This window comes from Cajanus cajan, chromosome 6 (genome assembly GCF_000230855.2).
Source record: "Cajanus cajan strain Asha chromosome 6, NIPB_CcT2T_4, whole genome shotgun sequence".
Classification (NCBI taxonomy): Eukaryota; Viridiplantae; Streptophyta; class Magnoliopsida; order Fabales; family Fabaceae; genus Cajanus; species Cajanus cajan.
The window spans coordinates 36,126,021-36,147,291 of NC_138522.1; the positions used below are offsets into that span (position 1 = coordinate 36,126,021).

Genomic DNA, 21,271 nt, shown 5'->3' on the forward strand with positions numbered 1-21,271 from the left:
CCTCAACTGGCGTTCTTCGTCTAGGTAACCCTCCAGCCTCCCTTGACTATGCAGGAACATTGAAAGTCCCCACGTCATATGAACCAGGGGGAAGGGGTGCTTCCTCAGCTGGCTCAACGAATCTAGCCCTATAGTCATCAGATATCGATAATAATCGATTAGTCTGCTCTGTGACTGCTTCCATAGAAAACTCTGGGCTGCCATGAGGAGATGTCAAGTATTCCAAGCATTCAGTTACGTCTCCCTACATATACAAGACATAAAAAAATTAGTTTACCACTTTATAATTTAACAAAATATTATATTAAAATATGAGTTGTAATATGTACATACCACAATCGAGTCTTTAACTTCATCAGGATCAATGTACAATTTCCCCTTTCTGCGATACCACCTCATGTATTCAGAATTTGGACCTAATAGTCCAACCTGTGGAGAAGTAGGTGCAAAGTGGTATGCATATCGATTGGCCCAGTGCTCAAGTGCTGGACTTAATATTGTAGTCCAATCGTCATCAGTCTTTCCCCGCAGGGTCAACGCATGCACATGAGCAGGAGTCATTGGAGGATTTGGAACTGGTTGTTGGTAACCAAATTGCCTCATGACCCTATCAAGCTGATGCCATTCACAAATACACAGAGAAAGTAACGGGATTACAGAACCCCAAATACGAACCCCCTGTGTACAGTCCTCGGGCATCTGTTCCAAAGGCGGATATGGTTGCCAAATAATCTGTAAATAAAAAATTGTAATTAGTTTATATTAAAATGCTAATAACTTACATAATGAAAACCGTTAACCCTTCAATTTTATTTACTTACAGATTTTCTGGTCAACCGATCAAAGAATTTGCGATAAAATTTAATATCATCGCTCATGCTTATTTTAGTGGCTGTGTTGGACCACCTGAAATCAAAATGTAAACAATTAATTTCTGTAACATTTATTCAATAATTTTAACAATGTTAATATTTTGAATTTCATCATACCTTAAACCAACAGGGCAAGCAGGAGGAATAGGTGGAAATGGAGAAGACAGAATGGTTGGGAATCGTTCCCATGCCCATAACTGCAATAAAAGTGTAAATCCACCACAACTTGGCGTTTTGTAATCTGTAGAGGTGCATAAATTGCGATACAAATATCCAAGCATAGTAGCACCCCATGCATACGTCTTAATGGTCTGAAAGTCACCTAAGAACGCCAACCACCTCAATGAGACATAGCTGGAAGATCTATCAGGAAACAGAAGCCCTCCTATAAAGCGTAGTATCCAGGCTCGAGCATAAGGAAGCAACTGATGTACCTCCTGTAGATCATCTACAATGTCATTAAAATATGTTGCCAACCAAGATAATTTCACCCGATGTCCTTTAATTTGTGACTCAGGTGGAACAACACCTAAAAGATCATGAGCTGCAAAAAATAAAACAAATTATTTACCGATTTTTAATATTATAAAACACAATTACTTAAACAAAAAAATACAACTTAAAGTATAATTATTTTAGTACCTAATTCGAACATATTACCACTGCCTCGACTTAACAGTGCTTCACCGTCAACTGGAAGACCAACAATCATACCAACATCTTGGAGAGTAATTGTGCATTCTCCAAATGGCATATGAAATGTGTGTGTTTCTGGTCTCCATCGTTCTACCAGAGCAGTTAATAAACCAGGACTCATTTTGATATAACTCAACCGAGCAATCCATCCAAATCCAGCCTGGTCTATTAACGGAACTATTTGATGTGGAATTCCGTCAATTCCGTTACGTGTTGGAGCAGCACGTCGTGCTAATAATCTCCTATCTTCTTCTCTATTCCAAACATGTTGTGAAACATGTATGGATTGCAATGACAATAAATCATCCTCAACGGGTCCACAACTCACACGCATAGATGTAGAAGATGATGCCATCTATAACAAAATTTAACACCACATTATTTCATCCATTATATATATAAATTCAAAAATTATATATCTATTTTTAAAATAAATATAAATTACATAAAAAACATTTAATTCAATTTAAAATTTAAATAATTTTTAATTAAATTATATTTTAATAACACGAAATTAAAATAAATGAATTCAAATTTTAAATATCAATTTAAATTTTAAATAATTTTTAATTAAATTAATTTTAAATTAGACGTTATTAAATTATATGAATTTATAATTTAAATTAATTTATTTTCTAAATAAATATAATTTAAACAGAATTAAAATAAATGAATTGAAATTTTAAATAACATTATTTTTTAAATAAATATAACTTACACAGAAATAATTTAATTCAATTTAAAATTTAAATAATTTTTTATTAAATACAATTTAAATATATAACTTACACAGAAATAATTTAATTCAATTTTAAATAACATTATTTTTTAAATAAATATAACTTACACAGAAATATTTTAATTTATTTTCATAATAAATATAATTTAAACAGAATTAGAATAAATGAATTCAAATTTTAAATATCATTTTTTTTAATAAATATAAGTTACACACAAATAAATCAATTCAAAATTTAAATATCTTTATTTTTAAAATAAATATAACTTACACAGAAATAATTTAATTTAATTTACAATTTAAATAAATATTTTTTATTTAAATTTAAATAACACGTTATTAACTTAAATTAATTTTTATTTTAAATTAAATTCTTTTCTGAAAAAATATAAATTAAACAGAATTCAAATAAATCAATTCAGAATTTAAATATATTTATATTTAAAATAAATATAATTTACATAGAAATAATTTAATTCAATTTAAAATTTAAATAATTTTTTTAATTAAAATTTAATAACACGTTATTAAATTTAATTAATTTTTATTTTAAATTAAATTCTTTTCTACAAAAATATAAATTAAACAGAATTCAAATAAATCAATTCAAAATTAAAATATCTTTATTTTTAAAATAAATATAACTTACACAGAAATAATTTAATTCTATTTAATATTCAAATAAATTTTTTTAATTAAATTTAAATAACACGTTATTAAACAGAAAATAATTACACAAAATAAATATAAAAAATTCTAACTAAATTACAGTAACTATGTCAAATGACGTAGCCTACAGCGACTTTCAAATAATTACACAAAAAAAATATAAATAATTCTAACTAAATTACAGTAACTATAAAAATTAATTAATTTAAATAAATTCTAAATTAAAGAAAATAATAAACATTAAAATACCTGAAAGCTTCAATAAATCTGGAACTCTAGAGAAATTCACAAAATAAAAATTACCCTGAAATAAAAATAAAAATATCTAAACGTTAAACAAAATTTAAAAATAAGTAAATAATTTTTAAATAAATTAAACAGATAAATAAAAAAAAAATTTACCTGGGAGACTCGTTTGGAAAGCAAATTGAGAGGGGGGACCATCGAGGGTAAAAACCCTTATATAGGCAGTTTTTTTTTTTTTTTTTACTGTATAAAGCCACGTGTCAAATTACTACTGGTTAAATCAGCGGTAATTTGATACATGGCCACTGTAATAAATTTCTCAACCACCACCTGTGTCGCTGTGGCCTACAGCGCCGCAGTGTCGCTGTAGGCCACAACGCCATATTTTTTTTTTAAATTATTCAAAAAGTAGTTTTTTATCAACTTTTAATTTATTTACGCATTTCATAAAAATATATATTTATATATTTAGCTATTTATGATTTTTCTTTATTTTATACATTTTTAATTTTCTATTTACGTTTTTTAATTTTTAAAATATGTGTCGCTGTGGCCTACAGCGCCCCTGTGTCGCTGTAGGGCACAACGTCACATTTTTTTTTTAAATTATTCAAAAAGTTGTTTTTTTTATCAAATTTTATTTTATTTACGCATATCATAAAAATATATATATATATATTTAGCTATTTCTGATTTTTCTTTATTTTATACATTTTTAATTTTCTATTTACGTTTTTAATTTTTAAAATATGTGACGTTGTGGCCTACAGCGTCACTATATTTCTTTTTTTTTTTAAATTATTAAATAAATTCTTTTTTATCACATTTTAATTATTATAAATATTTTTTTTTAAAACTGGCGCTGTACATTCTGTTTCTTTTTTTTTTTTTTTTAAATTATAACTTCTTTTTTTTTATCACATTTTAATTATTAAAATTAATTTTTTATAAACTGGCGCTGTGGCCTACAACGCCACTAGTTTTCTATTTTTTTAAAAAAATTATTAAATAATTTGTTTTTTATGACATTTTAATTATTAAAAATAATTGTTTTTTTATATATGTGGCGCTTTAGGCTGTAGGTTCTGTTTCCTTTTTTTTTAATTATAACTTTTTTTTTATCACATTTTAATTATTAAAATTAATTTTTTATTAACTGGCGTTGTGGCCTACAGCGCCACTATATTTCTATTTTTTTTAAATTATTAAATAATTTGTTTTTTATCACATTTTAATTATTAAAAATAATTGTTTTTTTATATATGTGGCGCTTTAGGCTACAACGACTTTATTGAAGCTGTTTTGTGGCGCTATAGGCTGTAGCGACACTATTAATATGGCTTTCATGGCTTTCCTGAAGTGTAAAAAAGGCCACGTGGCATAGGTGTCGCTATGGCCCATAGCGACACCGTTGTAAACAGCCCCAAAGGCGTAAATAAATTCAAAACAGCCCCATTTAGGTAAATAACTTGGTCAACGACCCTACTTTGATCAAAAAGCCACAGATCAAAGTTAAACTTCAACCTTCAATCCAACAAATACTAATAGTGGCATGATTGGAAGAATGACGGGAGAAATTCAAAACAAATCTTAGGTTAGTCAACGTGACTTTGAAGAAAAGAATCGCAATTGACTGTTTTGAATTAGAATTGTTTTTAGGACTAAGGTTAGATAAAGTGTCATAGTTAGTGTTCTTCTTGGATCAGAATTAGAGTTTCATCTCAATAATATATGTGTTGATTAATATATACATTAACACATTTATCAAGATAAAATTTTAATTCTGATCGAAGAACATGACTATAATATTGTATCTAAGTTTTATCCTCATTTTTACTCTTAAAAGCATGATTGACAAAGACAAAGAAACATAACTTTTATGTTAGGTTAAAGTTTTACATTCTTGAAGAGAATAAGTAGAGGGGAGTGAGTGACCTCAAGTTGATCTCCAAGCAAGACAATTAGGCTGTTGGTAAGGGGATTGACGTTCACCCATTTGCCATCGTGCTTAACCTGAAGCCCTTCAATTCCATTCTGTGTGAGAAGGGTCAGGAAGCAATGATCAGAGTGTGGAAGCATCCCAAGAGCAAGGTGTGGCTATGGACATGGTGGGTACAGATTTGCAAGGAAAAGTTGGAAGCCAGAGTCAAAACTAGTAGACTCATTTATGGAATTGGATTCTAGTCCCAAGCTTTCTGATATTCCTTCAAGCAACTTCCTTGCCACACCTCTGATTTTTTGGCTATAATCATATGCAACCTCCCTATAGTAGCAACTGTGTAAGGCCAAGAAACAGTGCATAAAATGTTGAGTTGATTGATGTTAGTTATGTACCTGTAACCTGGTGGTTTGTGAGGGAAGTTGAATTCAGGAAACGTGATAACCTTGAGATAATCTCTCCAATAATGAACCTTCTCTGCCTGAGGATAGTAACTGGTGCCGTACCTGATAGGTGTAAAAGGACCATTATCACCAAAGTCCTCTTTTTCCTCCGTTGGCAAATCATGAAACTCACGAGACTTGTTCATCACCTCCTCAATCAGCTTCTCGGGAATTCCATGATTTGTGAGCTGAGTAGTAAGTGACAGTTGACAGTGAATTTCATTAGTAGTTTTGTAAGGAAGAACTCGAGAAAGAGATTTTGAAAGAGAAAGATACTTATCATGAAGAAACCCCACTCTGCACAGGCCTTGCCAAGTTGGTGCATGGTTTTGGTGTGGATTTGAGGGTGGTTTGAAGTAAGGAGAGAAAAGTCAATGAGTGGGATTGAAGCTGCAAGCTCATCTGCAACATCATCATGGAGTTGTGTGATAGAGTGGTAGGTGGAAGGGATGAGAGAGGCTCCCTTTGATTCTGCCAAGACTTTGATGCTTGAGATATCGGATGCATGAACCTTTGGTTCTGGTTCTGAAGATGAAATGGCAGCAGCAGAGGCCATGGCTATTTGTGAGTCGGTGCTTGATATTGGTATTAGGTAGTATAATAAGGAGGTTACTTGCGTGCCCTTTCGGAATAGAGGGTTTTGGTGCCCTCTGTACGGACAGCCAATCAGGTAATGCCACGTGGCCACTTACTCCATGTCACCCAGGGTGTTGAAACTTTGACCTGAAATCGGGTAATTGGATCTGATCCGCCCCTGCACCATGATCCAACAAACCAACCCGAATAGAGGGTCCCTCTTTTGTCCAATTTGTAAATGCATGCCACCTCATTTTGTTTGCATTGAAACGTGGCTCCATCTACTTCTCTTTAATCGAAGGTTTCTGTTTCCTTTTGTGTTTTGTTGGCTCCATGTTCTTCTCTTTAAGCCAAGGTTGTTTCCCTTCCCATCCCCGTGTTTCGTTGGATCAGGTGTTGTATCTCCGTTTCCTTGTTGTTCTCCTCATGGATGTTGTTCTGTTGGTCAAATGTTGTGTGTGTTACTTTGTCTTTGCTTCCATCTTGTTCTCTTAAGCGGCGAAATTGTATCCTTTCCCTTTTCCATGTTCTTGTTGTGTCTGTGTTTCCATTTTGTTGGCATGGATGTTGTTGTGTTCATGAAATGTTGTCTCCGTTACCGTGGGTTTGCTTCCTTTTGAAATCCTTCCAGGTTCTTCTCCTCATGAAAAGTCGTCTCTCTTTGCATTTGAAATCCTTGCAGGTTCTTCTCCTCAGCTGATTTTGGAGTTTTGGGTGTGGTTCCGGGGGATAGGCACCCCGATTCTGAAATGAACAGTTAGTGGTAAGTTCCATTTTGTGCGATTAAGTTGTAATAACTTTTGAGTTGTGCTCGAATTCTCTTTAATTGACTGGTCATGTAGTGTTGGTTTCACGATTAAGCGTATGCATGAATATTGTTTGGTTTATTTGGTGAGTTGTTAGGATTCATATTGTTATGTGATTTTGTTAGGGTTATTATTTTTTTGCAGATTTAGTAAGTATTAATAAGTTATGTAGGTGTTGTTGTATTTCGTTGTGAAGGCATTATTATGGATTGTTGATCGAGGTGGTAAAAAATTAGATTGTAATTTATTTTTCCAATTTGATAGTGTTGTGATTGTGTCGTTGTAATTATTGTTTTATTAATGTGGTTTGACAATATTTGTGGTAAGCATTATTGGTTATGATAATGTTTGTCCATGGTATTTATATTTGTTAGATATCAGAAATGGAGAATTCCGCATCTTCACATACAAGCAGGACTACGTTATCCACATTACCAAGGGAAATGCCTTTATGTTATTGTGGTATTCAAAGTAGGATACAATACTCAAAAACTCGTAAGAATCCAGGGAGAAAATTTTATGGTTGTGGAAGATATAACGGGACAAATAGTCATTGTCGGTTTTTTGAATGGTGCAACGAAATGGATCAAGTGGAAGAATTACAAACAATAGTGTCTGGGCATATTTGTGATATATCTGAGTTATAGGTTAAATTTGACAAGTTGAGAGAGGAGTTAAATGTTACAAATAAGAAGGTAGAAGTTGTGGAAGAAATGGTGATGGATGTTTTGAAGATGGTGAAAAAAAATGAGATTAAAATGAGGAACAAATTTATTGTGGTTTGGATCATAGTGTTTGTCTTGGCTGGAATTATAATGATATGAAGAACAATTGTTAAATATTGTGATTAGTTTAATTTACTATTAAATATAATGTACGTTTATGTTATTTTGAAGTTTGATTTAGTATTAAATGAAATGTACGTTTATGTTATTTTGAAATCGAAGTGCATGAAAAATTAGTTTGGAAATACGTAGGAAAATATGATGGTTTGTTGGAAGGTTATTAGGTTCATATGAGAATGTGAATAATGCAAGAGTGACATTTAGAATGAAATGAGGAATATTTAATTTTTGATTGTTAGTTTCACATTTTTTTAAAAGTGAATTGGGTTATTTCAATTAATTTAATTTAGTAATGTAACATGAATGCAATTTTTGAATTGAAGAAGCTTACGATAATACATAATTCATCTTCTAACCATTTATGACTAGTTAAAATTGGTTTGTGATGAAATTAACGACAGTAGGATCAAAGTAATTAGCTTAGGTTCAGGAATTTTAAGAAAGTAGTAAAATGTAAAATAGTTAATGTACATATAGTTTAGGAATTTTTTTTTAATATCGAAGTCAAGTAGTTCTAGCATGAAGTAATTTAGTATTTATTATTTATAATATAGGTATGTTAAAAAAAGTAAAAATATATTTAAGTTTTTTAATCTAAGGAAATTGCAATGTAAACGTTGCCCATTTATTAATTTTACATGGGCCAAATTTTAAGTAACCAAATTCGAGTACAAAAATTACTAAGGTGGTGTTTATATATATATATATGATTGATGTGCTTCCACTTGGATGCACATAGGAAGAACTTCAAATCTCCACGGATCCTTGGAAGAGGCGTCAAGGATTGGAGCTCCAAGGAGACTCAAGGTGGCCGAAGCTTGCTTCTAGCTAAATGCCAAGGAAGAAAGGTGACCTAGCTCTACAAAGAGAAGCACTCAAGGAGGGTAGAGATAGGTGACCAAAGGACTTTCGGAGGGAGAGGTTTCAAATGCAGAAATCTCATTCAATTAATTCCAAAAGTACTACAAGACTCGGCCATAGGAAGATTTATAGGTGAAATTAGGTTAAGGGTTTAAGTTGGGTTCACCTAGAGTTAAGTAAAACCATGATATGGTTAACTTAACTATAGGCGCCAAAATTTGAATTCTAAAATTCAAATTTTGGTGCCAACCGGCCACCCCCTCCATGTGCACTCATTTGGCATGTAATTAGGAGGCCATTTGAGTTGCATTTCGGATCACACCATGTGCATGTGTTGCACATGGCCGAAATGCACACCAAATGTGCTTCTAATTAGATGCTAATGTAAATTCACATGGAACCTAAATAACCCTAAACTCACATGACCTCTAAATGAAACTCCTACACTACAAGGCCGAAATACAAGGCCCAAAAGAAATACAAGGCACTAAGGCTCAATCCTATACTAACCCTAATCTAATGGGCTTGATACAAGGCCCAACAAAATAAAATGGTGGGCTTCCCTTGGGCTTGGGCCCACTCTTCATGTATCATCCTTGCCATAGCCCTAGTAGTTGGGCCCTTAGCCCATGGGCCTCCTCCATCATCCCCTCCCTCTTGAAGAGGATTTGTCCTCAAATCCAATGCATCCTCCTCATGGGTAGCTAGTCCTGTAAATAAAGAGAGATCAGAAACATTAAAACTAGAACTAACACCATATTCAGAAGGGAGATCTAGGATATAGGCATTGTTATTTATTTTCTTAAGGATTTGGAAGGGTCCATCTCCTCGAGGACTAAGCTTGGACTTTCTTTTAGAAGGAAACCTATCCTTCCTAAGGTGGAGCCAAACCCAGTCACCGTCCTTAAAGATAACTTCCTTCCTACCCTTATTATTATATTTTTGGTATTTTTCTGTTTGGGATTGAATGTGATCTCTAACCCTCTCATGTAATTTCTTAACAAACTCAGCCCTAGATGCACCTTCTTTATGAATAAAAGAAGCCACATCAGGGAGAGGTAATAAATCCAAAGGAGTAAGAGGATTAAAGCCATATACAATCTCAAAAGGAGACATGTTAGTGGTCTTGTGAACCACTCTATTATAGGCAAACTCCACATGAGGGAGGTAGTCATCCCATGACTTTTTATTGCCCTTGAGGATTGCCCTCAACATAGTCCCTAGAGACCTATTAACTACCTCGGTTTGCCCATCAGTTTGGGGATGACACGTGGTAGAAAATAGAAGTTTAGTTCCTAACCTTGCCCAAAGAGTTTTCCAAAAGTGGCTTAGGAACTTAACATCTCTATCTGAAACTATAGTCTTAGGTAACCCATGTAGTCTCACAATTTCTTGAAAGAATAATTTAGCAATGTGACTTGCATCATCCACTTTGTGGCATGGAATAAAGTGTGCCATTTTGCTAAAACGGTCCACTACCACAAATATGGAATCCTTTCCTCTTTGGGTTCGAGGTAATCCAATGATAAAATCCATGGAGATATCTACCCAAGGAGAAGAGGATATAGGCAAGGGGGTATATAGCCCATGAGGTTTAGTGGTAGACTTTGCTTGTAAACAAGCAATGCAACTACTACAAAACCTTTGGACATCTCTCTTCATATGAGGCCAAAAGAATTTCTCTCTCAAAAGTGAAAGAGTCTTCTCAATTCCAAAATGCCCCATGAGCCCACCCTCATGGCTCTCCTTAACCAAAAGTTTTCTAATAGATCCTTGGGGTATACAAAGTTTGTTTTCTTTAAAAAGAAACCCCTCAGAAATATAGTAACCTTGGTAAGGTTTTTGAATACATACAGAATAAAAGTTAGCAAAATCAAGGTCTTTCTCATACAACTCCTTGATGTCATCAAACCCTAGTATTTGAGAACCTAGAGTGTTCAATAGAACATGTCTTCTTGATAAAGCATCAGCTACTACATTTGTAGAGCCCTTTTTATATTTGATGACATAAGGAAATTGTTCTAAATACTCAACCCATTTTGCATGCCTCTTATTTAATTTATGTTGACCCTTCAAATATTTAAGTGATTCATGATCACTATGTATGACAAATTCCTTGGTTACAAGATAATGTTCCCAAGTTTGAAGGGCACGAACTAAAGCATATAACTCCTTGTCATAGGTGGGGTAGTTCAAGGCAGCCCCATGAAGTTTTTCACTGAAATAAGCTATGGGGTGACCACCTTGTAACAATACAGCCCCTATGCCAAGACCTGAAGCATCACATTCTATCTCAAAAGTTTTTGAAAAATCAGGCAAAGCTAGAACAGGTGCTTGAGTAAGTTTAAGCTTAAGTTCTTGGAAAGCTAAGTTATGTTTTTCCTTCCATTCAAAAGCCACATCCTTCTTCACCAACTCGTTGAGAGGTGAAGCTAATGTAGAGAAGTTAGGAACAAAACGTCTATAAAAGCTTGCCAAACCATGGAAGCTCCTAACTTCACTAACATTAGTAGGAATAGGCCATTCTTGGATGACTTTGATTTTCTCGGGGTCCACATGAACCCCATTTTTGCTGACCACAAATCCTAAGAAAATAACATTATCCACACAAAAAGTGTACTTGTCTACATTGGCAAACAAGTGATTGTCTCTAAGGACAAGAAAGACTTGCCTTAGGTGATCCAAATGATCACTTAGACTTTTGCTATAGATTAAAATATCATCAAAATAGACTACTACAAATCTACCAATGCAATCCCTAAGGGCATGATTCATTAACCTCATGAATGTGCTAGGTGCATTAGTAAGCCCAAAAGGCATTACTAACCATTCATATAGTCCAAACTTAGTCTTAAAAGCGGTTTTCCATTCATCACCTTCCTTGATTCTAATTTGGTGATATCCACTCTTAAGATCTACCTTGGAAAATATGGATGACCCATGCAATTCATCAAGCATGTCATCGAGCCTAGGAATTGGGTGCCTATATTTTATGGTGATGTTGTTGATGGCTCTACAGTCACAACACATCCTCCATTTTCCATCTTTTTTTGGCACCAAGATGATTGGTACAGCACAAGGGCTTAGACTCTTTTGAATCCAACCCTTTTCCAACAACTCTTGTACTTGCTTCTCTATCTCTTTGGTTTCTTGTGGATTAGTCCTATAGGCTGGTCTATTTGGAAGACTAGCCCCAGGCACAAGATCTATTTGATGCTCTATTCCCCTAAAAGGAGGAAGTCCAATTGGGCCTTCCTTAGGGAATATTTCATCAAATTCTTCTAAAAGAGTTTTTACCTCAAAAGGTAGAGAAGTTTCCAAAGGAGATGTGGCAGTGCAAGTTAATGTTCCTCTACACATGAGGATATGAGAAGATGGTTCAATAAAGAGAGAAGTTTTGTGTAAAGGTTTTGATTGAAAACTATCTTCTTGAACTATCTCTAGAGAGGGAACATTAATCTCTCTAGAATCCTCTTTGTCATCAATTTTTAGAAGTTTTTTTTTTTCAACTTTTTTTTGTTTTCCTTTTTCTTGCTCACGTTTGGCCTTCATTTGTACTTGATCTTCTATCACTTGTGAAGGTGATAAAGGATGAAGCACAAACTTTTTACCCTTATGTGTGAAAGTTATTTTATTAGTTAGGCCATCATGATGAGTTTGTTTATCAAATTGCCATGGCCTACCCAATAAAATATGACAAGCCTTCATAGGAACTACATCACATTTAACTTTATCTTGATAGTTCCCTATAGAAAACTCTACTTCCACTTGTTGGTTGACCACCATATCCCCATCATCATTAAGCCAATGAAGTTGATAAGGTTTTGGGTGGGGTGTGGTAGTCAATCCCAACTTCTCAACCATCCTAGTGCTACAACAATTGCACCAAGATCCACTATCCACTATGAGAGAACAAGCCTTGTTTGAAATGTTACATCTTGTATGAAAGATGTTCTCTCTTTGGGATTGTGTATCACTAGGTTGGTTATTGAGGACCCTTCTCATCATAAGAAGTTCCCCATTATAAGGATAAGTAACCTCACATGACTCTTCTTCACTTGCTTCTTCTTCATCCTCACTTGAAGATGAAGAAGTAGTAGCTTCATCATGGCTACTATAAATGTCTTGGCCCCTTAAAATCATCACTTTTTTGTTAGGGCATTGAGAAGCAATGTGGCCTCTCCCAAGACACTTAAAGCATTTTATGTCACTAGACTTTGTGCTAGTGTGTGAAGTGTTTATTATTTTTTTTATCTTTTTCTTTACCTTTGTCTAGATTTTTGGGGGTAAAAGTAGTCTTTTTTTCAAAATCATTTTTCTTACCCTCCCTCTTGTAGTTATCCTTAGAAAAAGAAGATGAGTATGAGCTTGTTTGAAAACCTTTGCGTAAATTTTGTTGTTCAACCTTTATGCAAAGTTGAACCAAATCATCCAAATCCCTATAAGGGAGAAGCTCAACCTTATCTCTTATTTCATAGGATAATCCACTCAAAAACCTAGCAATGGTAATATTTTCCTCTTCTCTAATGCCAGCCCTCATGATATACAACTCCATCGTTTGTCTATATTCCTCCACAGTCATATTTTTTTGATGGAGTCTTTGGAGCTTGTTGATAAGCTCCCTAGTGTAGTAAGAGGGTATATGTCTCCTCCTCAAAGCACTCCTTAATTCATTCCAATATTGAATTGGAGGTTCATTATGGAGACGCCTATCTCTCACAAGAGAGGTCCACCAATACATGGCATGACCTTGGAAACTCAAAGTGGCTAGAGAAACTTTTCTTTCTTCACTCACTTGGTGGCAAGTGAAAATTTGTTCTACTTTCATTTCCCAGTCTAGGTAACCCTCCACATCATCTTTTCCATGAAAATAAGGGAGATCTACCCTAGATTTCGTTGTTTTGGAGGTCCTATGAATTCTCCTAGGAGGTGGTTGATAATGATCTCCTAAAGCTAGGCTATCATGCATTGATTCTCCTAGTGTGGAACTATGAACGTAGGAACTATGTTGACCATAATGATGTTTCCTTTTATCTTTCTCCTTTAATAAACGAATTTCCTCCTCCATTTAGAGAAAATTGAGCTTCTTTTTCAAGTTTTTGTTGTAATTCTTGCTCTTTCCATATCTTTAGTGATCTTAATTCACGTGACAATTTAGTAAAACTTTTGTTGTCACTTGAATTAGTATCACTATGAGGAGTAGAAAATTCTTCCATTATAGGTGAAAGATTATTTTTTATGAATGAACTTTGAAAAGCAATTGTTTTTGTGCAAGGTTAAGACTAAGTACTTAGAGGATTATGTATACAAATTGAACTTTGGAGGGAGGTGAGCTACTAGGAGCCACTTAAAAACCAAGCCTCTTCAAGTAAAAATTACTAATCCCCTTTGTAGTTAATCTCTACCAAATTCTTTTTTAATGAAAATTGTTTTTGATGTTTTTGTGAACTATGAAATACTAGGCGTGAAAGCAAGTAAAAAAAAGATTAAGCATGAAATTAAACTTTCTAACGTGTCCTAGGGTGAGAGCTTGAGAGATACCAAAGATCAATCAAGGACCACTCCCACCAATGCACTAACGAAAATTGAAAAACTAAGGAGAGATGGTTGTGTACCAAAGACACTCCCAAGACACTCCTTGAAATGGCCAATTACAAAGTATGAACAACAAAGAACAAGTGGCTGGAATGAAGAATTAAAAAAACAGCCACAAAGAATTAGTGATGAATTAGAGACCAAATTTGTAACAAATTTTCAAATAGGTAAGGAAAAATCGGTCACTAAAATCCGTCACTAATACTTATATTTTTTTTTTAAAATGCAAATACAATTCAAATTGAATCTCCTTCAATCTTCACGGTTTAATCCAGTCCAGCAGCCACACCAATCCAGCCAATAAGGTGTTTATGGTTTGTGTTTATGTAGTCAAAACCGAGAGTTCTCTAGCTTCCTTTCTCCTCCTTTCCTTAGGCTTCTTTTGATGACCCTTGTAGAACTAGCTTCTAGGAAGATAGGCTAGGTCAAACTTAGGCCACACTTTGATTAAATCAAATTTAGGAATAGCAAAGGATAGTGATGATAAACAAAGAACAAGAGTAGATTAAGAGATGACAAGACTATATGACACAAACAAGTAGTTGACTAGAACAAGAAGGAGTTGACCTAGGAATAGTTCTAGAATAGATGCACAAAACCAAAAACACTCAAAAGAAATAGGTGAGCTGAAAATGTTATGATGCCAAAAGACATATACAACCGAGAAACAACAATTTAGATTTCAAACTCCTTAATTGGCTTTTGCTTTTCAAATTAGGTTTAGCTATTTTTTTTAATGCACTTTTGTTTTGAATTTCTTTTGATCTTTCTTCTAATATATTTTTTTTTTTACAAACTTAGGAGTTGCCTTTTTCTTTCAATACTTAGAAATCATATAAGTCTCGGTCACCTTATGGAACTCTAAAAACCGGATTTCAAATTTGAATTGCCAAATGACAAGCCAAATAAAATTCAAATTCAAGATAAATGGAACATGCTTTTCATGCTTGTATTTTGGAATGGCACATGCTCACGGTTTTAGGCTCCAAGATTCAAATTCAAATTTGAATTAGTAACACAAATTTTCAGCACACACCATAAAATTAAGATCAAACACTCACGGCTACACAAATTATTTAAGACATTTTCAAAATTTGGAAAACCTAAATTCTAAGAAAACTACTAATGATCTAATAGTAGTTCATGAACTCAATTCAAAACAAAATTTGATGAGCTTATACAAACACTTATGGATCTCGGCCAAATCCAGAAAAAATTGATTCAACTTTCAAAAGAAAAAATTCAAAAGGATCAACAAGCAATGCTAGGAATGATGAACATATAAAGAACTACACAACCTTACTAAACATGGATTCAAAACAAAAATTAAGACTCAAACAATTTTCAATGACCAAATAAAATTCAAGAAGACTCAAACAAATCAAAAAGCTAATAGGCAGAAAATTCCTAATTAAGCACAAGGAGAGAGCATGATTCATGGAAGCATATAACATAGGCGCATATATGAATCATTCAAGCAACAAGAAACTAGATCCATCAAATTTTAAGGCTCAAATTAGATCTAGGAAGGAAGCAACTCTCAAATGACATAAACACAAAAATGAACAAGATGAACATGAGATGAAGAAACCACAGATCAAAAATTTTAAAAGATAAGGATCAAAACTTATCTCTTGAAGACAAAACCGGATGCTCTTGATACCACTTGATGTGCTTCCACTTGGATGCACATAGGAAGAACTTCAAATCTCCACGGATCCTTGGAAGAGGCGTCAAGGATTGGAGCTCCAAGGAGACTCAAGGTGGCCGAAGCTTGCTTCTAGCTAAATGCCAAGGAAGAAAGGTGACCTAGCTCTACAAAGAGAAGCACTCAAGGAGGGTAGAGATAGGTGACCAAAGGACTTTCGGAGGGAGAGGTTTCAAATGCAGAAATCTCATTCAATTAATTCCAAAAGTACTACAAGACTCGGCCATAGGAAGATTTATAGGTGAAATTAGGTTAAGGGTTTAAGTTGGGTTCACCTAGAGTTAAGTAAAACCATGGTATGGTTAACTTAACTCTAGGCGCCAAAATTTGAATTCTAAAATTCAAATTTTGGTGCCAACCGGCCACCCCCTCCATGTGCACTCATTTGGCATGTAATTAGGAGGCCATTTGAGTTGCATTTCGGATCACACCATGTGCATGTGTTGCACATGGCCGAAATGCACACCAAATGTGCTTCTAATTAGATGCTAATATAAATTCACATGGAACCTAAATAACCCTAAACTCACATGACCTCTAAATGAAACTCCTACACTACAAGGCCGAAAATACAAGGCCCAAAAGAAATACAAGGCACTAAGGCCCAATCCTATACTAACCCTAATCTAATGGGCTTGATACAAGGCCCAACAAAATAAAATGGTGGGCTTCCCTTGGGCTTGGGCCCACTCTTCATGTATCATCCTTGCCATAGCCCTAGTAGTTGGGCCCTTAGCCCATGGGCCTCCTCCATCAATGATGATCCAATTACTAATCCTAAAGCCCAAAAGGATAAATGTAATATGGGCCTACAAGACCTCGTAATCCAATTATTTAGTGGCTTGGTTCCGCTTGGGTGACTGTTGGGTATTAGTAATTAGAAGTTAAAAGGTCTCATTGTTTCAAAATTCCTAAAGCCAAACCGTCAAACAGAAGGTTTCGTGAAATCTCTGTTTTGTGTTGGAGAGCAATGGCGGCAAGAAGACAAACATCGATTAAGGAGATGAAGACTTTAGGGTGGTTCGTGACGTTTCATCGGAAAAAAAAGGTAATTTTAAGATTCTGTTTACGTTTTTAAAGTTATTTGGTTGACAATTTTTAGTTTTCTTCGTTAGCCTTTTGGAAAAGTAGAGGAAGACTTCTGGAACGATTTTAAGGATGAATTGGGTGGTATCTGGACACTAATTGATGAAAAGGAAAACAAGCACGAACTGAAATGTGAAGTCATCCGGGAAGAAGCCCTACTGACAGATGGTTGGGGTTTCTTGCGAAATTTTTATGGGATGACCGGAGATCATTCCATCATGTTTCGCTACGTAGGGTTGAGGTTGTTTGACATTACTGTATGGAGAAAGCCATCGAACCTAAAATCCATAGATGAAGCTGCAAACCCTTCGCGTTCATCTCGTAAACTTAAACCGGTAACTCCATCTGAAAGTCGGCCACCAACCTATACGAAAAAAGTGTTCAAAGTAGTGCTGACTGAGAACAAAGCAACTGGAAGACAATTGGTCAGTATATTTTAATTTTTGTCTTTTTAAAAATATAACCTTTTTTTTATGAATAGGGAAAGTACAAAATTATTTTTTTTTCTGACAGAGCTTGCCGGTTGATTTTGGAGATCATTTGCGTAACAGAAGATGGAAAACATTAAATATTTGTGGTCTTGTGGAGATGGTGAAATGTTCTGTCATCATTCCTTCTGAGGGAAGGAAATCTGTAAAACTTGGGAAAGATTGGAAGTTTTTTTTGTTACAAAAATAAGTTTGTTACAGAAGATGAACTTCAATTTTCATTTCCTCATGATAGACGCAATTTGGCCCATGTTATGAAGATTCAGAATTGATTATGGTAATTTTAATATTTATGTTTTAGGATTTATTTATAATATTTTGCTGTTATGAACTACACTTGATTAACAAAGTCAATCTGCTTTGTTATCATATATTATAAACATTATGCTTAGGGTTTCAAACTGACTAAGTTCAATTTTTATATATTTGACGTTTTTATATATTATATTATATTATGCATTTGTTATAATGGTCGTAGTTTTGATTTTGTGATGATTCATGTTTACAAAATTTGATGTTTCGGATGTTTGATTGCCCAATTAAATATTTAACTATTAGAAAAATGTCAATTGGTTTTGAACCTAAATTATGTTAATTTTAAAAAATCTGAATCTAATCCAAACCAGAATTTTGTGATTTTATGATAAGGATAGTAAATTTGATTTACATCATATTAAATACATGATAGATTGATTAATATAAAAGACAAGACATGTTTGAATAGTAAACTAATTAGATTTGGAGGAACAAAATAAACATTGAATTTTCGGTTTTAGGAAAAATTTTGTCTGACAATATTTGTTTAGGTTGGCTAATGGTTGAACTAACAAAAGACTTCCCATAGAACAACTTCTGAATATGGACGGATAGATAGCATTTTAGCACCATACGTTTTGAATATTTAATTTAGCCACATACCGTTAATTTTTTATGGCGATAATATATAATATATAAAAATTTAGTTATATTTAATGTAGTTATTGGAAATGATGAATCTGTCCAAGAAAAGTGGCAGTAGTCATGCCAGCACAGTACGCATGAAGGTAGCACAACAATTATGATATACGGCATTGATAGTCATACTGTCATGTGTTTATTGATTTGAAGAAGAAATCAAGCAACTTGCCACGTCTTAAGCCTATCCAATATCCATGATTACTAATACAGTGAGGATACAAAATTTTGTTCCAATGAGTCAGAATATTAAAATACTCATTTTTAAATGATATTAATTGAATAATTTTAATGAAATAATATATTAATTTAATTAAAATTAAGTGTTTATTTTCTTTTATTTAACAATGTCATAAAATAAAATTTGTTTGATATTTTTCCTTTGAAATAAATATATTCATTTAAGTGTGTGATCTTAAACTCTTAATAATTGGGCAATATACGATTAATATGTTTTTTGGTTGTAGTTACTAGTAAGTCAGTTAATTTGTAAAATACAAGTTACAAGTTTAAAAAATAAAACTTACAACTAATATTTAATAATACTTTTTATTGACATTTAAAACAAAAGGTTTTTTAATATACCATCAATGTCAATTTTAAACAAAAGATTACTAGTAAGTCAGTTAATTTGTAAAATAAGTTACAAGTTTCAACTTTTACAAAAAAAAAGTTTGAAGTAATACTTAATAATAGTTGTTATGTAAATTTTAAACAAAATTTGACTAGAATTTCTAAATTACAAATGACAAGTTTCTAAACGTTGTTTCAGTTTTTGACATTGGAATGAATATTAGGAAGTTACAAAACAATTTTTTTGTATCTTGTTTGTTGAATGTACTAGTTAACTATATATATGTGTGTGTATATATATTATTTAATTGATTTAGTGGTTAATTATGTACCTATCTATGTACCTCATTTAATCTATTAATTAACCATGTACCTATGTACTGAAAGACATTTCATGAGGGTTATGCCTGCAATTAAATCATTCCAATAAGCAATGATGATTTCAGATGTATGCAGTAATTAATAATGACACCATATAAAAAATTAGTATTAAAAATTTAATTATATAATTATTTATTATTAACACAATAATTTGATAGGGTTTGGGAATTCAATTACAAACATGTACAATTTTTGTTTTTCAAAAGAGGACAATAATCATTTCAAAATTCTATAAATAAATATTTTTAAAAATATGAATAATGGAACATTTAATTAATAAGTAAAAAAATAATGTCAGTTGACAAATTTTGTAATATATTAAATTAAATTAAGGTAATTTGTTAATTAGGTTACAAAATAATATATATTTTTATTTATGGTAATTGGAATTAAAAGAATGCAGATCAGATAAATTTCATGAAAATTAATTATAAAAGTTACGAATGTTTAACAAAAAAATTATCTTAATCGATACCCCACAACAACAACAACTAAATTTTCAAAACGTTTATCAGTAGATATTCAGAGTGAAAAACTTTTTCCAACTTGAGGACGTCACCCGCTTTGAATTTTCCAGCCTTCATAAATTGCATCCATGCAGAACTCAAATAACACTCTTTAGCATGGCGGGACGATCTTCTGCTTATATATGATTCATATTGTATTTTTTGATTGACATCAAATAAAAAACAATATGCATAATCATTTATGTTCCAAGCAACGACGTATTTAACAATAAAATTCTGCCAGCAAACAGTTGAATAATAATTAGTAAAGTATATTATATTAATAATCATATGTTACTTATATTAATTATTCAGTAAAAATATTGAAAGTTCAATAATAATTTTTTTTAAACTAATTTATTAACTCACCAATGGTTGTTTCCCTGTAGCTGCTGCCTTTGTTAGAGTCAAATACCATGGTGGATATATTGGCAGGTTATGTTCCGGTTCGTCATTAGGTTGTGGTGGTGGTGGAATTATTAGTTCCAGATCTCTTGCTTCATCCTCATTGGCTTGTTGTATTATGTACTTGTTACTGATAACAAAAAATTTGAACATTCAATTAATTAAAAGTATCACAATAAACAAGTTAATAAATATTGTAAATTAATTCTCACCTTATATTTTCAATGTTTGGATTGTGGGGATAAATAATTTCTTCACCAGCCATATTAAAAATTCGCATATCAAATCTACTATTACCTTTATACCAAAAATCAATTGTATGTTTTTTTTTATACCATAAAATTGGAGTATTTCCTTTACTCCTTCTTCAAAAAATCCGACTGTGGGACCAATATTTTTTAAACCAACAGTGAAAGTGTTTCCTTTTGGATCAACAGTTTCGCATACACTTAACTTCCCTTTCCATTGTTTATAAAATACATACTTCCAAAATATTTTTCCCTGCAAACAAAAATATATAAATAAATTAACAATGACATATATAATGCAAAAATTTGTTTATAAATATATAAAAAAAAAATTATAATAACATTAAATACCTTTTTTGGACTCAGAAAAGAACTGAAGTGTGTTACCAATGGCCTAACAATAAAGAAAATAGCATTTATCATCAAATTAAAAATTAAATCCTATGCATTCTGCATACATGCAATCAGTGGAAGACAGTAATAATAATGAACATTTTCATTTGGGTTAATCATGTTGAAATAAGATAAATTGTGAATCTCAAAAGCAATAAAATAACTTAATGCATAGAATGAAACTTTATTTTAAAAAAAAAATTGAAATCTGGAAAAAATAAGAAATATGAAGAATTACTGTA

The 21,271-nt window shown here is 32.7% G+C and overlaps 1 protein-coding gene across 1 annotated transcript; it reads right to left on the reverse strand.

Annotated features, from left to right (window-relative positions):
• Window positions 1-46: 46 nt before the first annotated feature.
• LOC145958674 (serine/threonine-protein phosphatase 7 long form homolog) lies at window positions 47-1,923 on the reverse strand. The gene is made up of 5 exons (XM_083076183.1): window positions 1,515-1,923; window positions 990-1,416; window positions 822-906; window positions 334-732; window positions 47-244 (listed from the first exon to the last, which is right to left on the reverse strand). Exons 1-5 carry the CDS (start codon window positions 1,921-1,923, stop codon window positions 47-49), a joined length of 1,518 nt encoding a protein of 505 aa, XP_082932309.1.
• Between the last annotated feature and the right edge of the window lie 19,348 nt (window positions 1,924-21,271).